Below are 17,485 nucleotides of genomic sequence, written 5' to 3' on the forward strand. Positions count from 1 at the left end.
CTCCACACGCGCCTCCGCCTGCTCCAGGCCCGGATTACCCAGCGGGCCCTTGTGCGGCGCAGGCACACCGAGGAGGCAGCTCAGGAAGAGGAAAATGGAATAAACAACCCCGCCGCCGCCGCCGCCGCCGCCGCCGGACCATCAATCAGCCTGGCCGAGGGCCCAGCTACCCGCGTCCGCCGCGGGCCCATCCCTCGCCTCGGACTCCTCGGCGGGCTCGCCCGACCCACTTGAGAGAAGCGCCCGCGGCCCTCTCGGCGCGCCCTTGCCCGCCTGCGACGCTCCCCCGCCGACGCCGGAACTCGGGGCTGTGACAGCGGCGACCGGACCCGGGCTGCCGCCGCCGCCCGCCTCTCCCCCGATGGTGCTGCGGCCGGCAGCGGCGGTGCCTCCGGAGGCGGCCTCGGCCCTGCCCGCGCTGCTGTAGCGGCCGCCATGAACAGCGGCGGGATCCCTTGCTCCTCCCCGGTGGTGGCGGCTGCCGCGGCGGCGGTGGCGGCTGCGGCGGTGGGGCCGCCCCCCGGGCCGGCGGCCGCGGCGGCTCCCGTCGGCGTGAAGCTGAAGTTCTGCCGCTACTACGCGAAGGACAAGACGTGCTTCTACGGCGAGGAGTGCCAGTTCCTGCACGAGGAGCCCGGCGGAGCTTCGGCCGCCTGCCCTGGGCCTCCGCCCCCTGTGGCCCTCGGCGGGCTCCCGCTCGGGCTCCCTCCGGGCCCCGCTGCCCCGGCCGTGGCCGCCTCGCCCGGGCACGTCGGCGGCTACTCCGGGCATGGGGCAGCGGCGCCCGTGGCGGGGCCTAAGAAACCCCCCGAGCTCTTGGGAGGAGGCGCAGGATGCGGCCACGGCGGAGCAGGCGGCGGAGCGGGGCTGGACGGGCCCCGGCTGGCCAGTGAGTGCGGGGCGACGGGGAGCATCGAGGCGGGGAGGGAGGGAGGGAGGGACCGGGAAAGGCTCCAGGTGAGTCTCTGGCCCCAGGCCCAGGCCCCACGGCCTTCCCACCGAGGAGCCAGGGCTGTGTCAGTCGAGATGCTCGGGAAGAGGTGGGCGTTAGGCGGGTGGCTCACCGAGGCCGTTTCCCTGCTTCCCCTGAGGGATTGGAAACCTTCGACGTGTGAGGTAAAATGTGTTGAAAACGGGAGAGGGCGAAGCTCTTTAATGCTGCTCCTTCGCCCGCATGGCAGGTAGAGTAAGGGAGGGTCGCGTGAATCCTGATAACAAATAATGTGCACAAACATACACACACACACACACACACACACACACACACACACACAGATTCTTGGAAAAAAGTGGCAAAAAGAGGTGTGGTGAGATATATATAATAGTAAGGAGATTGCAACTAAGTATGTTGGTGGGGTGTATGATAGAGAGAACGACTTAAAAATAAAACCAACTGCTAAGGAGGATAAACAGTAAAGCAGTTGTAGGAGACACAATTTCTTGCCCGTTCAGAAAATCCAGACAGGATTGATAGCTTAGTGCAGCATCCATATGCTCAGAATCCACCAAGTGTATCCTGGGTTTGGGTTAGTAATCCTGGTCTGTCAGTTTTCCCCTGCTTCTATAATGTGCTTTTCTTTGTGCTGCAATGGAGTGGAGTACTGATTGAGAATATAAGTTGTGAGAACTTGACCTGGCTCCCCCGCCACACTCAAAAGCACCGCTAGCTCCTTCTGCAAGTGTTCCAGATGTGATGAAACAAACATTGTCGTAACACCTCAAGTTATTTGATGGGAAGATGCTGCTAATCAGTCAGCACTATGTAAAAATGAATCAACAAAGCTTGTTGGGAGATATTTTGAAGTGTGGCTTGACGACTTGTCATGCTCTTCCTGTCAACAAAGCTGTAGGTTTCTGTGCTCGCTTCGTGTCAACTTGTGCTTACAGCTCTAGATTTGATCAAATGTTTTAATGTGAACTCTCAATCACCTGCAGACTGTTAGAAGAAATGAATAAAAGGTAAATAAAAATGTTCTGGTTCAAATTTTCAGAGGAATAAATAAAAACGAGTTCTTTAGTACCCATTTTCTCATGCACACATTAAACAAAAAGCAGCTGGTACAAATTTCCCTTTTTGGTAGAATGTTCAAGATGAAACATTCCTAAGGAAAGAATCTCTGCAAATATTTGACTGTCACTAGCAGTGTACCTGTCTAATTCAAGCAGGGTAGACTGCAGGTATGACCTGCAGTTACTTACAATTGCTAGAATGGTTGCTTATTTTTAAAATGGGTAGTTTTACATGGATGTTTTTCCCACCGAAAAGTGGCTTTGTGTATTCATCTTGCAGTGGAAGCCCACAGAGAACTTAGGTTTGTGAATCAGTCCAGTGCTTGTATGATCTAGAGCAGGCTTCCTCAACCTCAGCCCTCCAGATGTTTTTGGCCTACAACTCCCATGATCCCTAGCTAGCAGGACCAGTGGTCAGGGATGATTGGAATTGTAGTCTCAAAACATCTGGAGGGCCGAGGTTGAGGAAGCTTGATCTAGAGAGCTGGTGTAGAGACTGAGCTATGAAGTTCATGGTTTGAGTGTTGCCTTTGCCATTGAACTCACCAGGTGGCCTTAAGCAAGCACTCAGCCTGAGTTGTCTCACCAGCAATATGTATGGTAATACTGATCTACCTTACAAAGTTGTAGTAAGGATAACAACTAAGATAATGCAAGTGACTAATTCTGAACATTTTAAAAATGATGATTTTTCTTGGGTTGCTGGAAATGGGATAGTAGTATGGCTGCTAAACTGACTTTGAACTCCTTTTTTAGGGTTTGAATACTGATTGATTGCTGCCTTGAGGGGATTGCAGAATGGGATTGTGTTGTGGAAAATGTAGTCATGTGAATTGCACCATTCATGCGTTCTAGTCTGCTGCCCCATTTTATCCCATAGATACATATTAGATTCTGCTGACTTGTTTGTGTTACTTCATCTAAATAATAAAGTTTCTAGTTTGCACTCATCAGGTGTCTTCATGGTGATACTCTGCAAATTGGATGCAAAAGTGTTTATCTTAATTGGACATAAGCCACACAGTAAGAGAGTTACAATTTAAGAAAAATTAGTTGCATTTTATTGTATTGGTTTTTAGTAAGCTAAAGCCAGAGGGTTCCAATAATCTACAGATCTGCTGTCCTAGAGGAAGTTTGGATGGGGCAGAGGTATCTTTGGTGACCTCCTCCAGCAATTAGTACTCTGTTGCACCCACCCAAATGGAGGTAGTCAGTAGAAACCTGTGAAATCTGGTATTTGGGGGGATAGGCAGGGCTAAGCCACCACAGGATCTACTGGATCCTAAGCCAGGCCTGCTGCTGTCATCTGATGGCAATGGGCTTGATCCAAGCTGCTTCACTGTAGCAGCCTGGAAGCTGCACAACAAAGAGGCATTTCCATTTGCACCATTAAGCCATGCTAATGTCAGCCAGGGGTCTGGATTACAGCCTTAGGTAGGCCACATGAGCCTAGAAACAAGAAAGCTTGCCATCTTTTTGTCGTGCATAGATAAAGCACATGACAGCAATTGGCCATGTGTTGTGCTGTTGCAAACAAGCCTCTGACCACTAAAGAGAAGCTATTGCTTTCTATATGTTATAGCCTATGCCATGTGATTCAAAAGCTCTGTGCAGATTGCATTTCACATCCGTAATTGTGTGCTGAATTCCTACAAAATTTGCAGCAGCAGTTGTTACTGCATTACACTGTCTTTTCAGAGATGCTGAGTTGTCTTGTGCTCAAAAGAGGTCTTGTCATGATAGCTGCATCATAGCCTCTCAGCTATAAAGAGACATATTTTACAGGACTACTTTCAAGGTGTCAGCAACCCAAAAGAACATCTTTGAAATGTGCCAATCAGTTTTTTAGAACAAAAAAGAAAAAAAAAGAAAAAGCAGTGCTTGAACTTTGGAGCTGAATTAAAAAAAATATTAATATTACACAGTGCTCTGATGCACCTAAAAATAATAGTACAATACCTGGATCTGGAATGAAATTAATTCTAGCTTTTTATGTTTATATTATTCAGTACAATTATTCAAATTAAATGGATGATTTCAGAAGACTCATCTGTGTATTTATAGACCAACACCTATTAAAATAGTTGCCAAGGGAGAAATAACCTGATTTTTTTTTTGCATGCCACCTAAAAAGCAGCTGTTCTGTATCATACCAGTTTGTTTATGATTTAGTGTCTTCAAGGTTAGTTTTAATGTATATAACATTTTTTAAAAATCAACATGGTTAATGCTGAAATAATAAAAGTTTCTGTTGCTCAAGTGCAGACTGGACATTAATATCTGTTTAATGAGGTTCACTGAGACCTAATCTTATGTACTGTAGATTCCAGTATATAAGACGACTTTTTAATCCCGGAAAAGAGGTTAAAAAGTCGGGGGTCGTCTTAGACGACGGGTATGGGCGGCGGGCTCCACTCCGGGAGAAAGCTTTTTCCCGGAGCGGAGCCCACCGCCCATTGCTGCTGTCCAGCTTATAAGACTGGGCTTATAAGACGAACCCCCAAATTGCAGCTGCCAATTTGGGGGGTCGTCTAATACGCCCCGTCACCTAATACTCCGGAATCTATGGTAGCATGTTTGAAGTAATTTTTTGGAAGGTGTAACATTTGATACTGAGTGCTTTTAATTACTGAATCTAATATAATGCTTATATATTAGACTAGATTGGTACAAAGGAAAAACAAGGAAGCAGGACACATTCATTAAAAGTAATTTTAAAATGGACTAATTTTTGTTGCTTTATGAAAACAAGTTTTATTGCAGCTGCAAGGTGTTCAATCATTTTGATTACTCTGGTGCAGTTTGAGAATATGTTCAAGATTGCAACCGTATGTGCAGTTACACTGGAGTAAGTCACATTGAAAGTTTGGGTCTTCTGTATAAACGCACATATGATTGTACAGTTTTTGTACTTCTGATAGAGGTACCATACCAAGTATGTGTGACTGTTCAAGTGTGATTACTTTAGTGATTGATGTATAGTTTCTGTATAAGTACAGTTTGCTACATATTTGGTCACTTGGCCTAAATACAAGAAAATATTGAATAGTAAGTTGTGAACCGCTCTTGATCTTCAGATGAATGGCAGTATACAAATTTAATAAATAATAATAAATAATACAATGATGAATGAAAAATATGATAATTTAAATTACTCTAAATGCTGTATGATTTATTTAATGGATAGCAATGCTAGTGACTATAGATTGTAGGTACCCCTGAGTTTTCAGAGTGGGAGGTCTTATAATTTGAATGTATATGAAGATTTGCATTAAGAGAAAATCAGTATTAATGTAGAGAAATAAATAGAAACTGCTTGGTTTTGTTGGGGAAATGGGGAGGAGCAGAAGAAGGGATGATAGAATTAAAACTGGTAGGCAGATGGTAGTGTTTTCAGCTGTATTAACTACTAGAGTAGATGAGTAGACTTCCTCTGTGAAGACAATAATAATACTTTAGACAGGTTAGTTCAAATTTTTCATGGGGCTGACTAAGATATCTGATTGCAAAAGATAATTGGAGACTTTTAAGGTTTCTGGGAACAGGAGATAATTTAAACTGGCTAGAGGTAAATATTGTGTTTTTACTTCAGTACCAGTAAGAGAGAGAGAGCACACCTGTTAAAATACTAGGGCATTGACTGGATAAAGCACTGCAAGAAGTAGAGTACTTATTACTCATCCTGCATGGATGAGTATTTGGGTCAGTCCAGCTTATGTGTTTCACTTTCTACTAAAATTGGTAAGGAGTTAACAGCCACATCATTTGTACTCATTTATATGCAGTTAATTTAAAGCATCCTATACCTCTCTTTGTACAGATGTGAGAATAATACAGTAAATTGATCTAACTGCTTTTATGTTTCTGGCATTTTCCAGCTGGAATTCTTGAGAACTACTGTGACCTAGTTGCTGCTAAGTGGGTCTCTCCCCTACCCCCCAACGAACTGAACAGAAGCATATAGATATGGAACATATCTCCAGTGTATGGTGCAGAATGACTGCTGCAGCACCGTATCATTTAGTTTACCTATCCATAAAAAAATCAATTCGTAACATATTTATGTGTTATATAGAATCAAATTTATCTGTACAGTAGAACCTCAACTTACCACCGCCCCTACTCGCGAACAATTTGACTCGCGACCGTGGCAAACCCGGAAGTAAATACCGGATTTGCTGTGATACGTGCGTGTGCAGAAGCGGCTTCTGCCATCTACACATGCACAGAATGGCGCTGCCGCCAAATGCGCACATGCAGAACGGTGCTTCTACCAGCGACCCAAATCGACTCACAAATGGACCTCCGGAATGGATTCCGTACGTGAGTAGAGGTTCCACTGTATTATATTTGAATCCTCACTGTTAGCTCCCTACAGCAGTGGTTCACAAACCCCCAACGCCCCAACCACTTAAACATTGTCAAGGGTGGTCTTGTACTGCTTTTTCTGCTTGTTATTTAGCAATTGTAATGTGCTGTGCTAGACACTGAAGTTGCTGCCTTGGACCACCTGAATGAAGCTTACTGACTGTTCATCTGTGTGCCACAGTTTAGAAACCCCTACCCTACAGTTACTAAGTAATTCTGGTTTTGGGAGAGGCTCACGCTGCAGTTGTGTAATACTTCCGAGTACATGTGCATTGGACTGAACACTTTACACCTTTAGATGAATTCCTTGCACTGCCTTGTCTGTGTTTTACTGGCAAGTAGGCCTTCCATGGGACTTTCAGATATAAGCGGGCCAATAATTGCTGTTACAGATATTTAGCCCTGATGCATATATACAGGCAACCCTCCCCCAGGCAACTTAGTGGGGGTTAAGTTCCAGGCCCCAACGCGCAAAAGGGAAAATCACGTAAATGGGGAGCACCCTCTGAAAAGACTATGAGCACCAGTTTTTCCCTACTGTACAGCTCTCTCCAATCCAATCCTCTGGGGGGAGGCTGGAGGATGTGCAAAAAAGTGGCTGTGGATGTTGTTGCGCTACCCATGCATCAGCTGTTAGGCAGGGAGGCTAAGCAGCCAAAATAAAGCCCCACTGTGCCTCTGATCTCTTCGGGGCTGCCTCCAACCTCACTGACGCCCTCTTTGGACGTCCTCATGAGCCAAGAGGGCTCTCCAGCTCTTTCCTGGTACTATATTTATTTCCCAATGCCGTGCGTATAAGCAGTTGCATGCGAATGATCCTGCACAAGTGTGGGGATGCCTGTATTTCAACTCATGACACTTTTTGAGAAAGTGGCTTATTTGTATCCCTTAGTGTTCTTTGCCTTCAGTATAATTTTATTTAGTGTGAAACCTTCCCAGTAGCCAGGAATGATTTAATTTTGACTTTCAAAGCACTTCTTAGAGTGTTAAAGGAGAAAAATGAAAGATTTCTTCTGTACAGTTGGTGGGTTACTGTGACACAGAACCTGGTTATGGAGTGAGTAAAAATTGGTGATGTAATGGAAGAGCATGCAGCTCTGGTACTCTTCTCAGAACAGGAATAATGATGTCATCTGCTGGAGTGCCAGGGTCATTAAGGGGTGTTCCTTTCTTTGGCAAGTGAAGGAGATTGTAATGGGTCTAGGAATTTTGTGACATTTGTCTGGAGGTAGTTCGAGAATGAGGGAAATAATCATAGGCTGCTTACTACTTTCTTTTTCTTGGATAGGATTCATGCTTCACACCAGTAATTTAAATGACAATGCTTCTTTGCAAAATAGTCTTCATTTCTAATTAAAAATTAAAGGTTGCATTTCAGCTAGTGGAATATTTTATGTTAAAGTTAAATGGTTTAACATGTTGACTCTATGCAGTTAGAAAGAAGCATTGCTGAGTTACATAGTTTACTTTAGTTCCCAGGAAACTAGGTGTGTAATATAATGTAGTGGTCAGTGAGCTTTATTCAGATTATCTGGGGTGTGTAACATTACAGTTAAAAATTCAAGCATCTAGCACGGTGCATTACAGTTGCTAAAATAGGCAGAAAACCTTTAAGTGGTCCTCCAAGACCATCACCAATTTTCAAGAAGCCTATGTGGGAGTGGAATTTGGGAACCAGTTTAATAACGGCACAACACAGCTTCCTGTGCTCTTTGGACTCTCCTTGGGAGTGCGACTATGGGGCTAGCCATAATGAGGTCCTGAACTTCAAAATTTACCCCCACTCTGCTGTCTGAGATAGATGTTCTAGTGGTGAATGCATAGTTGTCTGAGAGACAGAGGAGGATATGAAAAGAAGCAGAAAAGAAGGTATGTGCATGTGCATGTACATACATTATTGTAAAAAAAGAAGAAGAAAGAAATGAATTCCATCTTACATTTGTCCCAAGACTGAAATAGCTCAAGACCGCTGGCTTAAGGCCAGTTGGTGTGGGCTTTTGACTACCAAAATATGAGAATTCTCAGCATTTGGAGGTTTACTAGCTTTCTTTTAGATAAATTCATTTTCCAGGTTACTGGTAGTATTGATTGATCTTGTTTAATATATAGCACTTACCACTCTTGCTCATTTAACATTGCCATATGTTACCCATGTTTGAATGGTAAGGACACATAGAGGACTTGCTCAGTGGCTGCCCACAATGATGGAACTGTTTCCCTGGCATTTCACCAAAGCCAATGTCTGTAGATTTTTTTAAACAGCAGAATACTGTATTTTTTGCCCTATAGGAAGCACTTTTCCCCCTCCAAAAATGAAGGGGAAATGTGTGTGCGTCCTATGGGGCGAATACAGGCTTTCGCTGAAGCCTGGAGAGCGAGAGGGGCGGTGCGCACTGATCCCTCTTGCTCTCCAGGCTTCAGGAAGCTCTGCGCAACCCTAGGGAGCCCGGCGCGAAGCCACGCCGGGCTCCCGAGGGTTGCGCAGAGCTGCCTGCGCTCCCGGGCTCGGCGCAGCTCCGCGCAACCCTCCGGAGCCCGGCGCGAAGCCGCGCCGGGCTCCCGAAGGTTGCGCAGAGCTGCTTGCGCTCCCGGACGCGCAGCCAGAGCGATGCCGAAGCTGCACGCACCTTCGGCATCACTCTGGCACCCGTGCTGGGGTCAGGGGAAGCTTGGGCTTCCCCCGCCCCAGCCCCGCGCCTGTGGGGGGGAAATAATTTTCCCCCCTTTATCCCCCCCCCCCAAATCTAGGTGCGTCCTATGGGCCGGAGCGTCCAATAGGACGAAAAATACGGTATATTTTCTAGGGGGCTGGAACTAAGCCAATAGGAAGCTACTTAAAATTACTGCCTATTTTGTTTTATGTATTCAGTTGCCTATCCGTATAAGCATATTAGTTGTCTTGTGCTTTTAGGATTGGGTGACATACACAATCGTTTAGCATTTAGGAGAAAATGCTTCCCCATTGTTTGTCTTTTTTCAAAAGGCTATAACTGATATATGCCTTATGCTGTTGAAGTGATTTTAATTTAAGGCATCTAAAAGCAATAATTGTCAACTGTCCTCTAACACAGGCTCTGGTTATTTGTAAAATAAGATATATTGAAGAGCTTTGTTTTCACAGTGAGGCAAAGAACATAAGATGCAGCATTCTTGCTCAATGTAGTGAGTTAGCACAGTGCTGAGGAACACAAATAATGCTCTTGATACAAACATATGGTTGAGGTTTCTAGCAGAAATAGGTCAGCCGTAAGCTCCACATAACCAACACTGTCCCTGCTAAACTAAAAACAATTTCCTCTAGTTATATATGCTCTCCTATTTATTAATGCAGATTTTGAGCGCAGATTGCAAGTAACAAGATTTTGTTAATTTTTTTCATGCTCTACTCAGCTTGAAAACTGATGTGCTGAAAATGTTAAGTTGTTGTTAAAAAAACCCCCTGAAAATTGTGTCTGGTGCACTTTCACTAGATTTCACAGCTCTACCGGTTCAGTTTTTTTTTAAAAAAGTGTGATGTAACCTTTGTACAGAACTGAACATTAATTTTTTTCAATCTAGATGGTTACAGAGTTCACTTATGCTAAAAGTGATGGAGCCAACAATTTCATTAATTAAAGATTCAAGTAGGGCTTCTTAATAAGAACATAACATCTGTTGTTTAATCCCTCTTTGGGCCTGTTAGGTTGTTCTGCCATCTTTGTCATGAGATTAAGAGAAGGTTATGGGTTCAAATGGTCCTCACCATAACCCCACATCCAGAAACTGGTATCTCAACTGGCAGAGCCTATGAGTATTTTAACACATGTTCTCCTTACCCAGGATAATGAATCTTGGTGATGAGTGAGACTGGGATAACACCTGAACAGGCTCTTTGTTTTCTTCTCCTGCTGTTGCCTTTTGCTGTACTACTCCAAAACAAGCTCCATTGTCTCATCTGTCTCCCTTTCTTTCTTTAAAACCTACTTCTTCAACAGCACTTCAGCAGGTACCTTCAGTAGCAGGTATTTCCTGAACATTATCTCTTCTGGACATCCTGCCGTTAGCTCTTTCTCACTTTCATTTGCTGTGCTTAGTAGTTAAAATTAACATTTCTACTTTTTCAATACGTGGTAAAAAGTGCATTTCTACTTGAGCCCCTTAAACACATTTCTGACCCTTTACTTAAATTTATATGCACCACCAGTTACATGGTGCATGGTTTTCCAGCCCTTGTTTTGCTTATTCATTTCTACTTGTCCCTGCTGCCGTAGGGACAAGTAGCCCTGGACTACACATAGGGCTGAGATATGGAGGCGGCAGGTTTGCACATGTATTCCCTTCCTTCACCTGGTTAAAGCAATATTGATGCTGAGGTGTGTGTGTGTGTGTGTGTGTGTGTGTGAGAGAGAGAGAGAGAGAGAGAGAGAGAGAGAAAGAGGCATATGTTCAGGCTGCACATTTTGCTAAACAAAACCCAGCACAGTGTTACCTGTGCATATAACTATTGTTGTGGTAGGGCATTTTGTCATTCATATCTTGCCCAGCACGGCTGCTTTTCACTCCCAAGTTGGTGAGAAATTGCAAAGTAGTCATCCTTATTTAGTGACCTACCACAGCAGCTTCTTCCTGTTTCACAGAAGTGTGTGTGTGTGTGTGTATTTAGGCAGGCAGAAGTAAAAACATTACATTACACATATAAAAGATCACATAGAGATCATTACAAAAAAAAAAAAAAAAAAGCTTCACAGTACCATTAGGGTCACTTTTTTAAGGAAAGGGCTGATTCTGAGAAGTAAAACCTTTTTGCGTCTTATGTTCCTGGGGTCAGGGAAGGGTCTGCAAAGCTGATAGTTTTAAATGATTATTCTTTTTCTTAGTTGCAGGCATGGATGGAGGTGCCCTGGCTGAAGCTAGTCTTACAGACTCCTACTTCAGCACCAGCTTCATCGGAGTTAATGGGTTTGGAAGTCCTGCTGAAGCAAAGTATCCTATGATGCAGGTAATATTTCATTTGGTAAGCAGCTAGGTTAAAATGTACCAAGGATTAAAAATATTTCTGCAGCAAATAAGTTTACTTCTAGCAGTTTTCTGCTAATTTTAGATTTCTCTGGATTGCTGTATTTTATTACTTCACATGGAGCAGCAGTAAATCAAGTCTTCCAACCAATCTAGGAATCAACACAGTGTTTCTAGGAGCCCAATGCAGATGTTGAGTTTGCAGAATATCTCCCCTCCTATCCCTAACTGCATGTAAGAGGAAGTGCATGTAAGAGGAAGTGGCTCCAGTAGGAGATCCTATATGTGAGTTTCATCATGGAATCTCCTTCATTTAGGAGATGGGAGAAGTACAGTGCCCAATGAGGGAATTCTCAAGCCAGATATTGGTTTATGATCACTCTGTATGCAGAGGGTTGGGAAAGGAGACATAGTAATTGAAAAAGGCCTTGTAGGTTGCTTAGTTTTGGGGCCGTTTTATTTGTTTCCCAGAGTGCAAATGATGATGCACCACTTGTATACACACACTTTCCATCTGGTTCAGTCTGGGCTTTTTTTTTCTGCCCTTGAGCAGATCTGCAAACTTAGGAGTACATCCCTCCCACAAAGAAATTGTCTTGTTGTCTGGTGGTACATAGGGATAATAAGTGCTGGACGTTTGACAGTCTGCTGTGTAGTGGTTAGAGATAAGTTTCTGTAAGAATTTTTTGTGTAATCATGTAGGCACCATCTGGTTTGAGTCTTTACAGCTTTGGATAGTTTTGTTTTTTGAAGGGAGTTGGCACTTATCTTGGCTCACACTGCTTCTAGCTATACCCATCCATTCTAACATATTGCAAACATAGGAGAGGCAGCAAGAGATGGAGTGCAAGGGTATATCCAGATCAACAGTTTTAAACATCAATTTGCTACTTATTTGTGGTAGGGGAAGGCACAGTTCATGTTGCATCTCAGAATCTATCAGTATTCACATTACTTTATATATGTGTGAGCATGTGCATAATCTTGTAAGGAATTAAACAGTGGGGGGCTTGGGTGTGTTTGGTCTGGACTAAAGCATTTGTCGTCTCATTTTCTGTAAATTTTCCTTTTCCTGTATATAACACACACACACCCCACACATTCCAACTAAGCATTTATGGCATTGCACCCATCCTTCAAGCAGCTTGTTAAACTTACCTATTTTTTAATAAAAAATATTAAACCTGGCTTTTAGTTCTCCCTGCTCCTATCATAGAATTGTAAAGGGGCCCTGAGGGTCATCTAGTCCATCCCACAGCAATGCAGGCATCTCAACTAAAGCATCCAGATTGCCATCCAACCTCTGCTTAAAAATCTCTAAGGAAGGAGAGTCTACAACCTCCCGAGGGGAGTCCCTTCCACTGTTGAACAGCTCTTACTGTTTGAAAGTTCTTCCTGATGTTTAGTCGGAATCTCCTTTCTTGTAACTTGAATCCATTGGTTCAGACCCTACCCTCCAGTGCAGGAGAAAAGAAGCTTGCTCCATCAGGCGTATGACAACACTTTATATTTGAAGATAACTATCATATCTCTTCTCAGGCTAAACATACCCAGCTCCCTCAAACATTATTCATAAGGCTTGGTTTCCAGACCCTTGATCATATTGACTGCTCTCCTCTTCACCCCCTCCTGCTTGTCAATATTCTTCTTAAATTGAGGTGCCCAGAATTGGACACAGTATTCCAGGTGTGGTCTGATCAAGGCAGAATAGAATGGTACTATTACTTCCCTTGACATGGACACTATACTTCTGTTGATGATGCAGCCTAGAATAGCATTAGTTTTCCATCCACGCAAATAAGATCATGTGGGTTTGAAGGTGCACTCATGCAGTTGTGCATTTCCAGTGTTTATCCCTGAAAATTTGTAAAAAAACACACACACCCCGCAAAAGCCCTCAGTTCCAGGGGCAGGGTGTACATGTGTACAGGAAATGCGGAAAGACTTGTTAAAGGACAGTGGCAGATAAAAATGAAAGGAAAAGTGATGACTGCCAGTGCAGACATACCCTAAAGAAGAGGGCATGAAATCCTCTGAAAGGAGAGGTAAATACAGTTGCATTGAGGATTTAGAATAAGGAGTCGGTTCATAAAAAGTACACAGAAGGATATACTGCATCAAGTAAAAACACCACAAGGTGGAATTTGATGTTACAAAACTGGTACCACACTACATCCTGAGGCTGGCTAAATCATCTTGGATCATCCATTTAACTAAAGCCATGTTTCTTCCTCCCATCATATCACTGCTTCCCTCTGCTAATATAAGGAGAAAAGTAGGTTGTTAAGTTGCTGACACAAAGATTCCCAATATGACTTTGGTTTATCCAGATATCTTTTTGCCTTGTTATTCAGACAGATTTGTCCTTTAGCAGCTAGAGAATCACAGCTTTTTAACAGACCTGTGATAAAGTCTCTAGGGTGTACTATGTCACTAGCTCTGACGTTGGTTCATAGATCTACCCAGTAACATCAGTAAGGTTGCAGATTCACCATTGGTCTGATTTCTGAGACAAATGTATGCTGATTGGCTAATTACTTCATGCTTTCTTGCTTGTTGCTACTTGGTGGATCTGCTTTGCATTAAGGTTGCATCAGGGCAAATGTTTTGTGTTTTGTTTAATTTTGTTCTTAATTTCATGTTTCTGTGCAGACTGAACTTTCAGAATTTTGTTCTCTAAAATATTTGTTCACTCTCTACCTAGATTTTTTGCCCTGTATGGTTAAATACAGCGAGGGCTAGAAATCTGATATCACAGCTTACTGTGTTTGAATAGAAAGATAATATAAAGTAGGTGATTGTCAATTCAGTACTAATGTAAGTAATTTCGTTAGTTGAATTGGCATAAGCAATCTGTAGTGTGTAGCAGTAATTTTAGATCTCAGTTGGAATGCAGGTTTTATATTGGATTTATGTGCCCATAACACTGACCATTTGGTGACTTATTTGGGAGTGTGAGGCCACTTAATTGATAGGTAATATTGTTTTGTAGCTGAAAAGAGACTGGTGTGAGTTTTCTGTCATAGATTACAGGATGGTGGGTAGGGGAGGAAAGACAGCAGCAGAGCCATGACCCATAGTGAGAGTGGGTCCTACTTATGTGGTAGTGGCAGGCAATGCTCCCAGGTGAGACCTTACTGTTTCTGAGAATGAGTGGCAAAGTAAGAAGTCACCTCTCAGACTAAGGGATACAAGGCTAAGAACGCAGGGGAAAGAGAGGCCACTGTTTCCGGAGAAGCAAAATATTGGGTGTGCTATGAAAGAGTCTGCAGGTAGGATGTGCTTGGGTGTGAAATCGAGGTGTGAAATTGAAAGATACTGGGAGGGTTGGTCTTGTGTGGGTTTTGCAAGTTTTTTTTGGCTTTGTAAAGTCTAAAACGAGACATACTGGATAGTGCATCCCAAAGTCAGTTGACGTTTTTACAAGTGCCTACTGTACTCCCAAGATTTAAGCATTTTAGAAGTCTTAATTTTAAGTAGTCTTTGCAATAATTTTATTTAGATTTGACTGCTTAATAATACTGAATAGGAGAAATTATGACTTTTTCCTCTACCAAAGAGTGAATCCCAGAAAGATTTGCATCCTTGAAATAATTTGCTCTTTCATATGACATATCTCATTTTCACATGACATATCTCATGTCTCTAATGTGGCCTGTTCCATAACATGCCTTTTTCTCTAATGTGGCCTGTTCCATAACATGCCTTTTTCTATGGTCACCTAATGACTGCTGATAGTGTCTGCATTTCAAATAATAATCTGATGTTATGGAATAGCAGCCTGGCCCTATTGCATAAGAAGGCACTTTCAGACCCTGAGTCTGCATGCAAGGTGGGGTGGGCAGGATAAGGAAGTATCGTACAGTAGTAGTAGTAGTTGTAACATCATCATCATCATTACTCACCCTGTACCCTATGGTACCAGGGCAGATGTCAAAAAAATGTTTGATATTCTGGAATGTGTGTGTAAAGAACTCCAAGAAAAGTAGTTGGTAAAACATATATTTGCTGAAACCACCCTGATTCTTTTTCACAAGGGTTGTTCTTCTCTATGAGTAATAATTCTACTTTAATGCTTTCTATCAATTTACCTAGAATCTAATCTAACTGTCCTGAAATGTGTTGACTTCTCCTGACTCAGTTTTTTTAGCTGCTTTATGATGGCCATTTCCCAGTTTTCTAGTAAGAGGGCTGATTTTCTTGCCTCATTGTGAACTTTTGTTAGGATATCAGCAATGTTCACATAGATGAGTCCTTGAGCAGTAGGGTGTATGAACATTAGAAGAGTGAGCTGGATCAGGCCCAGCAGTCCAGCATCTTGTTCTCACAGGGGCCAAGTGGATGCCTGTGGAAAGTCTGAAAGCTGGACCTGAGGAGAACAACGCTCTCTGCACTTGTGATTCTCAGCAACTGACATTCAGAGGCATAATACCTCCAACAGTGGAGATCGAACCTAGTCATCGGCTAGTAACTGTTGATATCCTTATGCTTCATGAATGCTGTCTGGTCATGCATTTAGTATTTGTTAGTTAGCTGTAGAACTTCATCTCTGTTCGATTCAATTCTTCAGATGTTAGCCCTGAAAAGATAGGTTCAGGTATGGGTATCAGTCAAGCATTTTCAGCAGTGAAGGCTGATGCAAAGATATAAGCTTCTCTGTATTCACCCTGTTCTCCCTTAGCTTCTGTTTTGTCATCTAACAATCCAACTAGCTCCCTGGCTGTCTTAAATGTTACAGCAAGCCTTCCAAAGTTGAGGAAGAATCGTTTGGGTCTTCCTTTATTTACATTGTCTGCAAGGATAATCTATATTGTAATCTATAAACTCTGTGAATTAACTAATTTTCACATACTGGTTATTTTGAATATTTTTAGGTAATTGGGGAGGGGAAAACACATGTATATTGAAGTCCCATTGACCACTGGAACTCTGATTCAGCTCTTCACCTGTGGATTATACCAGTCATTTTCTACATATTTTCAAGCCTTTTTGAGCCAAAGAAACAATAACTTGCTTTTTCTTAAAAAGAACTGCATTGCTTTATCAACATAGAATTGCAGAATAAACATAGCTCTGTTCAAGGACTAGTGATATGAGAAATTGCTAATTGGTACTTTTCTGGCTCTGTGTAGATTGGATAAAACGGTTAAACTTAATGAAAGCTATATATGTAGAAAGCTGTTTTAGAGAAAATAAGACCCCTTAAATGTTGGCTCTTATATTTTGCCTATAGCATCTGAATGATATGCATTTTTTGAGGTTTTATTGTCTTTAGCCTGAAATCTAAATAGGCCATTATGACCTATTTGGATCCATAGCAACAGTGTGTTGTATCCTGAATCATACAAATTCAGAAGGATCAACATGGAAGTGAGCGGTGTCTGTATGGAAGTTAAGAAAAGGGTTTGTGGTTTAGTTTTTTGATGCAGATTTATTTTTTACAGTATATGCTGACTAGTGGTGAACACTCTTGTCTTTTACTCTGATAGTCCCAAAGAGTTCTAACTCTCTTAAAGTCCAGATCTACTTTCATTAGGATTCTAGGCCCCATTTTTCAACTCTGTTTTGATAAGGCAGTGCCCTTGGCTCAATAGAAAGTAACACCTACCCCCAACACAATTTCAGGAGTCTCACTTAGCCTTCTGTTGAACCTGTCTTCTTTTCATCTGGGTACAAGCAACCCCTGATTTGTGTGGGGGTTGTGTTCCAAGTCATCACACACAACGGTGTAGCCCACATAAGCCTGCTTGGCCTCTTCCACACCCACCTCCACTTCACCCCCTTTTCCAGCCACTTCCAGGTTAATATGATGCTTGCATGTGAGGTCGCGCACATATTGAACACCTGTACAGCGGTACCTCGGGTTAAGAACTTAATTCGTTCCGGAGGTCCGTTCTTAACCTGAAACTGTTCTTAACCTGAAGCACCACTTTAGCTAATGGGGCCTCCCGCTGCCACCACAGTGCCGCCGCACAATTTCTGTTCTCATCCTGAAGCAAAGTTCTTAACCCCAGGTACTATTTCTGGGTTAGGGGAGTCTGTAACCTGAAGCATGTGTAACTTGAAGCGTCTGTAACCCAAGGTACCACTGTATATCGGTCGTTGCCTGTAC

General features: G+C 43.0%; 1 protein-coding gene across 2 annotated transcripts in view; it reads left to right on the forward strand.

Annotated features, from left to right (window-relative positions):
- The first annotated feature begins 420 nt into the window (after window positions 1-420).
- Window positions 421-17,485, forward strand: part of PAN3 (poly(A) specific ribonuclease subunit PAN3) — a 59,628-nt gene continuing 42,563 nt past the window's right edge. For both annotated transcript variants that reach the window (XM_081004094.1, XM_081004095.1), the window contains exons 1-2: window positions 421-889; window positions 11,235-11,356. In XM_081004094.1, the coding sequence (XP_080860220.1) occupies window positions 436-889; window positions 11,235-11,356 (576 nt within the window). In that variant the 5' untranslated portion in view covers window positions 421-435. The remainder of the gene's footprint in view (window positions 890-11,234; window positions 11,357-17,485) is intronic.

Source organism: Podarcis pityusensis (genome assembly GCF_964106645.2).
Source record: "Podarcis pityusensis genome assembly, chromosome: 4".
Taxonomy (NCBI): Eukaryota; Metazoa; Chordata; class Lepidosauria; order Squamata; family Lacertidae; genus Podarcis; species Podarcis pityusensis.